The sequence below is a fragment of the Rhipicephalus microplus genome, chromosome 2 (genome assembly GCF_043290135.1).
Source record: "Rhipicephalus microplus isolate Deutch F79 chromosome 2, USDA_Rmic, whole genome shotgun sequence".
Lineage (NCBI taxonomy): Eukaryota > Metazoa > Arthropoda > Arachnida > Ixodida > Ixodidae > Rhipicephalus > Rhipicephalus microplus.
Genome location: NC_134701.1, coordinates 282,915,485 through 282,926,948, shown reverse-complemented (window position 1 = coordinate 282,926,948; position 11,464 = coordinate 282,915,485). Strand labels below are relative to the sequence as shown.

General features: G+C 47.3%; 1 protein-coding gene across 1 annotated transcript; it reads right to left on the bottom strand.

Moving 5' to 3' along the window:
• Positions 1-6,081: 6,081 nt before the first annotated feature.
• On the bottom strand, positions 6,082-9,812 carry LOC119163300 (neprilysin-1). The gene is made up of 3 exons (XM_075882160.1): positions 9,530-9,812; positions 8,528-8,744; positions 6,082-8,118 (listed from the first exon to the last, which is right to left on the bottom strand). Exons 2-3 carry the CDS (start codon positions 8,728-8,730, stop codon positions 6,198-6,200), a joined length of 2,124 nt encoding a protein of 707 aa, XP_075738275.1. The 5' UTR covers positions 8,731-8,744; positions 9,530-9,812; the 3' UTR covers positions 6,082-6,197.
• Positions 9,813-11,464: the final 1,652 nt, after the last annotated feature.

The window sequence follows — 11,464 nt, the reverse complement described above, 5'->3', positions numbered from 1 at the left end:
GGGCTTCGGCTGAGTATAGTCGCCGACCCCCTGGGTCCCTGGGAGGATGGAGTCGAGGCCAGTATGCAACCCGCCAAAAGAACACCGTTTTACGTTTACTGTTCCTGAAGGTGAGGTCTCCGTCGATGAGATCATCGAGCGTCTCGAAGAGACGACCGGCAGCGAAGGGGTGTTGTTCCTACGACACCTCGGCGCGTTGAAGTTCTTGGTAGCAACGAGGCCAGCGGAACAAGCCACCAAGCTCATGGTGAATGAAGGTTTGGTCCTTCAGAAGAAAAAAGTTCAAGTGGAAGACGTCGGCTCACCAAGTGTGTTCGAGAGGGTGTACAGGCTGCCGCCATACCTACCCGATGACGTGGTGGTCTCTGCTTTGCAGCCTTTCGGCAAAGTACGTAGTATAACATATGTTACTCTGCAACGAAGTCAGTCTACATTTACCGGTACACGAGTAGTGAAGATGGAAATGGCAAAGCCCGCACCGTGCTTCATTTCTATTCATGGACAAAGCGTTATGTTACCCGCAGATCGCGGGATCGTATCCCGATTGCGGCGGCTGCATTTACGATGGAGGCGGAAATGCCGTAGGTCCGTGTGCTCAGATTTGGGTGCACGTTAAAGAACCCCAGGTGGTTGAAATTTCCGGAGTCCTCCACTACAACGTCTCTCATAATCATATGGTGGTTTTGGGACGTTAAACCCCACATACCAATCAATCAACAACGTGTTATGTTGGAATACCGTGGTATGCGTCGCGTCTGTGCGCGTCGCCACAATGATGGCCACATGGCTGTGGCCTGTGCAACACCTTTTTGTCATACAGACACGCTGTGGATGAGTGCACCGAAGCCTGCATAAGGTGTGGAGGTGATCACCCGACCAAAGAGTGTTTCAAGCGCAGATCATACGCAGACGCAGCTCAGAAGACGCCGTCACCGAGTGTACAAGATTTCCCAACGCTGGAAGAATCTACCTCAAGCTCCTCAAGTGGGGCCAAGCAATCTAGAACCTGTGAAATACTGCGTCCTTAAAAGAAAACGACACGAGCCAAGACACCAGACCACTGGGAGGAAGAGAGCCTGACAGAAGAATTCGTAGATGCACAGTCGGAAGACGCTACTCGCGTCAAGCCGGCCAGTACGCCAGACGGGGCAACTACCGATGAAACAGCCCGCTCAGACGCAGCATGAACACTCTAATGAGAGTTCCACGGAAACGTCCAGTGATTTTTCTTCACTAGCAGGCAGCATCGAAACTCGACATAACTGCAGCGCACCAATGGCGTCCGAGGAAGGCCAAACGCCTGACGACCAGGTATCTATAACAAGAGGCATCGCAGTTTCGATTTCTACTGCTACGACAGCGACAGACACCCGTGACAGCGCACCGAACGCTAACCTTGGAATGTCGATGACCCTGAAGAGCATGAACGCTGCGCCTTCGACATCGACGAAGCAGCTAAGAAGTCTACCACCAACACAGCGAACCGCCGGACACCGAGGTTCCACCAGACCCGCACGATCTTCAGACGCATCGAGTCCCTCCAGTTCACAACGCCGTTCCAAGCCAGGCAGTGGGAGCAGCGGCAGCGACTCCGCTAACCACGGAACATTTAAGAAACCCCGCGTGGGATCGTCGCCATGGCAATCGTCACCAACCGTGAGTGACGATGATAAGTATACTTTTAACAATTTGCTCTCCTCACTCATCCCTTTCTTTCCTCTGAGTAACTTCCTCGCCTTTGTTTTAACAATGGCATCACTTTCTTTCATGTCGTTCAATTTTCGCGGTTATCGAGATCCGGTGAAGCAGCAGGCAGTACTTGACCTCGCGCGGGCGCATGGCGTGGACATGATTTTCTTGCAGGAGACAAATTTTCGTACTAAGCTTGACGTTGCAGGGTTTCGGGAAAGGTTTCATGTAGATGTCTTCTTCTAAGTGACAGGATCGCGTGCACGTGAGACAGGAGTTGTTTTCATGAACGCAGCGCTGAGGAGGGGTGCTCACTGTCGTATTGACACCGAAGGCCGCATCATGACGGTAGAAGTGATACTTAACTGCAAACGAGTCAAATTTCTCAACTTATGTTCGCACCTAACGAGGTAAGAAACGAACGGGCTCTTTAAAGGTGTCAGAAATTTTTTGATCGAGCCGATATCATATGTGCTTGTCGGATATTTCAACTGCTTGCTTGAGACTACACGGGACGTCAGCTGCCGCGGCCAAGGCGCCAACAATGTTTACGCCAGAGAACTACAGCAATTAGTTAAAAATGCCAAGTTGGCAGATGGGTGGTTAACTCTACATGGAGTCAGGTTCGTTGCAACTCGCGATTGTGGCATTCATCAAAGCCGAATCGATAGAGTTTATGTGCCCAACGACTTCTTACCGAACTCCAAACATGTGAGGTCGTTCAGCTCGCTCCAAACCAGCAGAAACTCGGTGATCACGCTCCGTTACTCTTCGCCTTTAAGGTGAGCACAACAACGAGAATCCACAAACCATGGAGGATGGACCCAATTATTCCTCATGATGACGAAAGCACTCCGTCTACATGGGACCACTTAAAGTCTCGCTGGCGCCTCATAGCTCAGCAGGTAGCAAAAGCATGGCACGCTCGCCTCAAAGCCAAGATAAATGTGATTCATCGACGCATTCAAATCATAGAAAGAGGTGGGTCAACCACGTTCGCTATGCTCGAATACGTTGAAGTACAAAAAGTCAAACATCAAAATCTTTTAAAGCAGAGGTCTCAGGCTACAAGGCTCGCAAAAGAAATGCACTTATCAACAGATGAAACCGAGAACTTGACATGCGCAAAGAAACCGTGATCGTCGAAGCCAGCCCTACTACATCGATGATGCGCTGAAAGAGGATGGTATCATTGTTAATGACCCGGATGAAGTTCAAGAAGTTTTCCGAGACTACTTTGCAAAACTGTACGCTGCAGAGCATGACGCACAGGACGACGAGTTTAGTGCCAAACTCTCAGCCTTTTGTGAAGGTTTGCCATCGCTAGGCTTGGAAGATGGTTTAGTATTATATGCAGAAACTGATAAAGAAGTATAATACGCCCTAAGATAAATACGTCCACGTCACCAGGCCCAGACGGAATACTCATGAGATTTTACCTGCGCTTCTTGGATATCCAGAAAATGCGATCACTGATTTCGTGAATATTTTGTTACGTGACGGCCAAAAATCACAGTCTTTCTGCGAAAGAAGGGTGATTCTATTGCTGAAAGAGGGTATGGAGTCGTCAGATCCAAAATCGTGGAGGCCTATTACCTTTCTAAACACAGACTATAAGTTAGTAGCCCCGCTGCTATCACGGCGTCTGTGGCCTTTCTTGGAAAAGATTGTGTCGCCGTTGCAGACGTGCGCAGTACCAGGACGTTTCGTCTTCGTACCTTTAACAATCATCAGAGACCTCTTCGCATATGCGAAAGAGAAACAGATCACAGGAGTATTTATCTTTCTTGATCAGGCCAAAGCATTTGATAGAGTGAAACACGGGTATCTTTTCACTATTTTGCGCATATTTGGCCTCCCAGAGAAGTATATGTGTGACTGGTAGAAATACTATATCAGGACCTGTCAAGCTGTCTTTACTTCAACAGTGAAATGACCAGAAGCTTTGAAATTCGAAAAAGGAGTGAGACAGGACTGTCCATTCTCTCCGGTATTATTCGTTTTGTCTCAAGAGCCTTTCATTAGAAAGGTTGCAAACTGCGAGCGCATAGTGGGTTTCCCGATGCCAGGCAAGGAAACCTTCAAAATTGTCGCATACGCCGATGATATTTCGGTATTTTTTTTTCGTAACTTGTTTGGCTATAGTACATTCCTTGGCGTTTTTGCTCAGTATTCCTATCTGTCTGGTGCTCTTTTAAACTCCACTAAATGTAAGGCATTGCGCTTTGGAGGCTTTTGAGAACTATTGCCAGGAGACGTAGAATACGTTCAAGCTGTTAAGGCGTTGGGCGTTTACTTTGAGGAAGGAGATGTCTTAAAAAGGACCTGGGATGACGTAATTAGGAGATTCACCAATGTCATATCAGCAGCCACTCATTTTAACCTGTCACTAACGGTAAAAGCAACAGTCGTCTAGACACAGGCATGCGCTTTTGTGTTTTACATATCACACATTGCCCTTCTACCTCACCGTGTAACAGGGCGCCTCACCTCCATTGCGGAAACCTTTCTCTGGGGAGGAAAAAAAGCAAATGTACAAAGGAAATTTTCGCAGCTTCCCGCAAAACCGTGGAGGCCTGGGTCTCCCAGACATACCAACATTCACGAGTGCGCTGGCTGCAAAACAACACAGAAGCCCTTCGATGACGCGGTACAGCCTCTTGATGTACTGGAGCAGTACACTAAAAGGAACTTTCATGGCAAATCCGGACATCGGACCACGAGCAGAAATTCCGCTTAACTTTTACAGAGCTGCCAGTGGCTTAAAACGAACAGTGGAATAAATAGGTTTATGCAGTTTGGAAGATGTTTCATCACAGGAAATATGCGAAATGGTGACAAGTAGCACACTGAGCAAAGAGGAAGAAAAAGCATCCTGTATGAAAAAATGGAAACGACGGCGTTGCAATCGCGTACTTAAGCAGGTGTGCGAGTTTGACTGGTTGAGAAGATGGAGGGCATTGCCTACGCGTGACTGGTTAGCACATTGGGGAGTCGTTCCAAATGACCGCTGTCCAAACCGTGGCAAAAGAGAGACGGCACAACATGCGCTGTTTCAGTGTACGGTGGCGAAAGGCGTCTGGAACATGGTACAATGCCTCTTTGGCTTTCGAACAGTGCGCATGGGAACAGAACGTGGGCTGTTTGCAAGACTGGTCTTTACAGTGACCTTGTACGTACCGTGGCGGTGAAGCTGTTTAGCGGAAATACGGCACAAGCCTCATAGAGACGTCTATCTCGCACTCCAAAAAATACGGCTCATTGTGCGGAATTACCTAGATCAGCAGCTGCAAATGCACGGCGAAGAGGCTTTCCTTTGACGATGGCACACACGTTTCCTTAAAGCAAGAGAGCGACAGCTGAAGTTTCCAGTTGTTCCGTACTAGCCATGCGCCAACTCTAGTACGAATGCATACGTGGTACTCTGTAAAATGTGATCAACTTGATTCATTTTTTTTTTCGATTTGTAACATTTGGATACGCAGTGATCAATTAGATCTTGGTGATGAATTGTAAGATGTATACACCGTCTTTACTAGTTTTGGATGTTTAGTTTGTGTGTGTGCAAGTTAAGTGTGCAATAAACTGTCCTTTCTTAATCGCTAAATGCCAGTTGCTCACCATGCCCCTAGTAAAACGGCTGGCGCAGCCGCCATCTTACGGTTGGCACGGCTTCACTTGTGGGCAAGAATTTCCACTCCAGCACTTTTTTTACACCTCCATACCCTGCAGGGGTGTAGCCAAAAAAATTCCTAAAGCCCCTTTCTTCACCCGAAAATTTTCAATTTTGCAGTGTTGGCATGTGTGCGTGTTACACACACACGAACACGCATGCCGCCAAGCGTTGAATCTGATATGGTCGTTGCTATTAACGACAGATGGCGTGCGTGTTGGTTTCACTAGCAAATTTGTTTCCAGTCTGCCTGACGGGTGGGTCGAATGCACTCACTTCGCATCCCGTCTTCGCCTCGTTTCGCTCGTGGCTACGTTATCACGTGCGCCCATTGCGGTCGTTTTCGTACACTTATCCCGACAATGAACCATTGCGTGCGACAGCCGAGCAAACGCACGTTCACCCGTGACCACCCGTAAAAGGACCTATACTATAAAGATGCTACCTATAGGTGGCATCTTTATAGTATAGGTCATTTTACGAGTGGTTTTGTACTTGTCAGAAAACGTGAGAGGTTCGGAGTAGAAATTGCAGATACTGTGAAAATATAGGTAGCGCTTACTAACTTGCTTGCTTTTTTCTGGTATTAAGTTGAAATATTGATAAGCTAAAACAGACAACCTAGTTCTCATAGTTTAATGCGAAGTACGAAGCCACGAATGTGAGTGACTTCCAAGGTACTTTGTGTGAAGCGTGCCATCAACGTGCTACGCTGCGTCTGCAAAAGCAACTGAAGACGTGACCTTTATTTTTAAACAGACCTGATAAACACCACGCCATTCACTGCGCGGTAGACGGCTGATGGAATGAATGCACCGCTACTTTTGACACAGTTTTACCAGAGGTAGCATTTCTTCACAGGATTCATTGGCTCTTGCGCCGTGCACGAGAATGCGTGTGCAAACTCTTCCATGTTCATCAGCGGCACGTTGCAGCGGTTGTGTCCGTCGGAGTACTTTGTCCAGCCACCGTGTGCTCCCGGATGGTCAGTCGTGTTGTCGCAGAAGCTGTGGCAGTATGTAATGAAGAAGGTCTGGTCGGGACTGAAAGTGCTCAAACCGCCGAGCACGTTGGCCACTTTGTCCGAAGGCAGGGCCGCCTTGAAAGCAGCGTACGCGTATCTTACTGCTGCGTTGTCTATGATGTCCTCCTGGATCGTGTTGTTAGTGTAGTCGCCGACATTTTCGTACAGGTTGACGTAGCAGGCTGCTCTGGCGTTGTAGGCGTCGGCAAAGTCCTCGCTCCACCATGTTTGGGCCTGGCCGTTGTTGATATCGCGCCCTTGCGCATCGAGTCCGTGAAGAAGCTCGTGCGCAATGATTCTGCCGAGCACAGCGTAGATGGCTGACACGGGAAGGTCTGCGGAGTAGAGTGGTCCCTTGGTGCTAGCGATGGGGAGGTGCAGCTCGTTGGTGTAGACGTCGTACTTGATGTGGTCGTCGTGGAGCCTACGCATGGATTCTTCGATTTCGTACTCCCTGGCTGGAAAGCCGGCGTGTGGGATGACTCGTACCCAGTTTTCAAGGAAGTCCGCTCCCAAGTCGGGAAATGAGGACACACTGGTGTTGTCGGCTCGGAGGCCAATCTCTGGCAGTACGAGACGACTGCTTTGAACTTTCTGTATGGCCGTTAGCTTCGTGCTGTTGTCCAGCCACGGATTCAAACTGAGGCCCTTCGACATCTCCCTCTTCACATTGTCCGCGATGTTGACCACTGACCGCACCTCATTCTTGCTTGTCAGCGATTCCGTCGCAAACGCTATCATTTGTGGTAGCATCATCTTTGATGCGTACTCTCTGCAGTACTCGCGAGCATCGCTCACGGGATGACTGCAAGAGTCCACGTTCATTTCCATGCTCTCTTCTAGTGTCCTGAACTCGTTTGTGAAGCAACTGCCGAATCGAAAGATCCTCCAACCCAAATACAGTGCGCCTTCTTTAGTGGAAAGCGAGTTGAAGAGCTTCGTGAAGTACTCTGGGCTTGTGATCAACATAGTGTGATTCTCCATAAACTTGGACAGTACGAAATATTTGCTGAACGTATCCATCCACATCTCGGGACTGATCGTTGGTGTCAGCATTGACAAGTTCCGTAGGTACACTCGTTGTTTGTTTTCCATGACAGCCAGCTCGAAAAGCTCCTCTTCGAATTTTGCTATCGCATCTACAATGCTACCATGCTTGAGGCCGCCACCCATGGTTCGGACAACCTTCTCCAAGTACTTCCTGTACTTCTCTTTCCTCGTGGGTGCAAACATGAACTTGGATATTTTTGGTGGCTTAAGCGTAAAGTCCCAGGCGTTCTGCCTCTTCAAAGAGATCCCAAACCTGAAGAAGGCCCCGATATTAAAGTCTAGCTCCATTCGGACTAAGAGGTCGAACGAGTTCAGTTCGCGGGGTTTCACTTTAGGCCAGCTGAAGTTAAACATGCGCATGTAGTGCTTCATGCTTCGTACATTCCTAGAACCCGGTGCCAGGCTGTGATAGCAGGACAGGTAGAAGGTCAGAAACTTTTGCGCGTCCGTCTGGGACCGTACCGGAATCTTGGGGTTTGACTCCACTTTATGAAACGACTCCTTTAGTGTCTCAATTACCCAGGATGATCCGAAACTACTCTCTTGCAAAGCAGCCTGCTTCTGTTCTACCTCGCTGTTCTGTTTCCCAGAGCAGACAAAGCGATAGAAGTTCTGGCAAGGAGCTTCCTTGCGGCTCAGACTCTTGTTTAACGTTGTGCTGAGTTGGTTGCAGGCTTGAGATCTAAGGAAACGAAAAATGTGCACGAATGTCAGTTAAAGAGAAATAGCTAGGTGGCTGCACGGTATGTCGTAAAATCGAGGACCTTTACGTTCAACCAGGGAGGTTAACGCATACATTCATGCGACGGGAAAATTATCAATGTTACATAGTGTGCCACAACATTTAAATATATGTCACTGAATTTCTCCAGTGCCAAATATATGTTTCTATGAATAACTTCAGCCAACTTCTTATGAGTGGCTCCTTTTCTCTCATTCCTATTTCCACAACAATGAGAAATGTTGCTGTGATTAACTGGACGCTGCCCTGTTTCGAGGAAAAGAAAGTAGCCAATCGCGGCGACTGTGGAGTGGGAAGTTGTGGAAGAGTTGTGTTCTATGCGGGGAAGAAAAGTATGGGGTGCACACACCTGCACGTGCCGGCGACGTTTATCTGTCTCTTTACGAAACCCATTTCATCGTTGGATTTCCTGGAGCCGATCGAGGCGACCGACAGGAGCATCAGCACCACGACACACGCACCAACGGCGCCCGCCGTCACGTACATCTTGTTCTTGGTGACATTGCGACCCTTGTCCTCGTCGTTGATCACGTTTAGCTCGTCGGACATCATTTTGCAGGCTGGATCTGCAAGATAACCACAATATGAAATTACACTGGAGCAAGAAGTTGCAGCAATAACAGCAATACAACATTACAGCCTTTAGACTCTAAAATTCACTAACCCCAGATCTCTTCATTTGCTGCACGCTTCTCAACCGTAACAAATCGTGTTGTATGCAATTTTCACAGAATGTCGAAGTACGGTTAGCTACAAATATTACGTAAATATACCTGCAAATTGTGCCGTCAATAATTGTCCGCATAACTGCAGGTAACGCAAGATCTTCAACGCAGTCACGCTTTAAGAACACGTTTATGTATATTTAGATTGTATTTTCCATTTCTTTAATAGCGAAACGGCAAGTTGGAGAATGTTTTAGTTGCAAGTGCGCTGCACCACTCTAAGCAAACTGAACACAGCTCTTTAAATAATTTTTAGTTGTTAACATTACTCATTATCGAACGGCGAAGTTTTATTATCCGGTTCCTTGCTCATAAAGTATTCAAGAGTTTGCACCCACTGTTGTAAGATGATATGACTGTAGCTGGCATATGTGCCTTACTGCAAAGTATAGCTGTAATAAGCTGATCAACGTTCATGGGCAAAACGAATATAACCATACTTCGCGGTGCGTTTTACTGAATGCGGCACGAGAATACGAATTTATGCAGATGGAACACTGGCTCGCTCAGATGCTATTCACGTCAAAAAAGCTCGGTGCCTTGTGTCTACTTCGGCCGCACCTCTGCTCAGTCTATACCCAGCGCTCATTAATCAGAACGGAATTGGGGTTCCGAGGTGCACTCACGTCTTCTATTCCAGACCCCGAGAAAGAGCTGCTTGTTCGGAGCCCAGACCCCTGCGACTGACGATCATGAGACTCTCCGAATGGACCCAGGTCGGCCCATGACCAGGATGGCTGCTTGTGGTACGGGTTTGTTCCGCGGACTGCACCGGTCTCACAACCTGATGGGGTGACGCCCAGGAGAACAAAAAGCGCTCAACGAAGATGCACGAATTGCGCTCAAAAAGGCTTTACCACAGCGGGCTCGCGGCTCGAGCCGCATGTAATCTTCAACGTCGTCGTCCTCGTCCCCTCAGGCTGTTAGGGTGCGCACATGTGATTGACCCTTCAGCTTTTTTGTTTTTCTTTCTAATTCAAACCAATCTAAAGATTTTCAAAATTTCAACTTTTCATAACAGCTGAGGTGCTCTGATACGAATAATATTGAAATGCACGTCGGAATATTAACGAGATCGAAACTTGAAATCCAGGTATGTGTATTGCCAGCACGTGTCGGTGGGGGTGAAATTGTTGACTAAAGCTGATTGTAGAATAGTGCTGGAGACGCAAAGTACTTTGGTAAGTGTTGGTAAAAGCGGCTCTCTCGATCACACCCGGCTATAGAGATCATAGCCGTACAGGGCTGCCTCTCATTTCTCTAATGTTGACTGGTTGAATGGTTAATTTTTCCAGAAGCCCCGTACAGGAGATTTCTTTCTAGTAGTTATACCCCTTACGTGTAGCCGCACGTCATGTGGCAGTACTAAAATAGTGTGAATAAAAATATTCCACGAAAAGCTTTTCAGACAGCTATCCAAGTGACACGTCAGCGCTGTTTTTTCGGAGCGAAGCTCCTCTTAGTCTAACCTTGTCCTGTGTCAGGCGTAACTGGCAGTATCTCCTGAACAGTACCATAGACTAGCTCTCTCGTAGAAGCTCTCTCGTAGCTCTCTCGTAAAGTACACAGAGTCACTGTATATACTAAAGGTAGCATATACAGTATCTCTAGAAGTACATACAAACTGGAGTTGAGTGAGAATATTCTAGATGGCGCTGTACCGCTACTCTCCGATTGGCTACTGCGCGGGTTGTGCCTGGGTGCGCGGGCACAGCCGTGATGCATTACATTCGTGATGCGATCTGTAGACTTGTAGGATTATCAACCACGCCCCTAGAAGGGATTGAAGCGCTTGAGTTAGGAAATGTTATACTTATTGCTCTCGGATTGCGTCGTATAAAAGTTGAGACTTTTGAATGCTGAACACGAAAAAGCGCAGGCTCCATGTTAGTAGCCTGCCCGTTTCTCCCCTTCGATATCAATTACGCCACCAAACGAGAATGCCACCACTTATGCGAACTACGGGCGTCAGGACCTTGAGTATCAAGTACCCCGGCTATTGAACATTGTTGAACATCATATAGATTTTCATGGACCCCGCTTTAAAAAAATTATAAAGAACTTTCTGTTACATTCCACGATAACTTATCAATAAAATATATCTGTTTAATTCTCTACGTGTACCGCATATACAGTTTGTGCTACAATTTGAAAGTTCACAATTTAATGCGTGTAGGTATATATTCTTGGAGTGTCTGTATGCTATGTTTGTTTTCATGAAGAGTTTTCATGTATGATGTCTACATGTAATGCTTTATTTGCAGTGACAATTAGGTACATGCATGTTTTGATTTTTCTGGTTGCTCTATTGTTTGTATACTCGCATCGCATGCGAACATGTACACGCATGCCGAATACGCATGGGAGTAGGAGCCTCTGTCAGGCAATATGGCCTTTAGCTCTTACTCCTCTTTCTCTATCCGAAAGAAATAAAATAAAAAATAAACTTCATATACAAATACGAAAATCACAGCGTATCCACAGAGTGAATGATGATGAGTGGGGCGAAGTGTCCATCAGTGCGTCCGCGCTTCCGTCCGCCCGTGCGTCAAACAGACAGA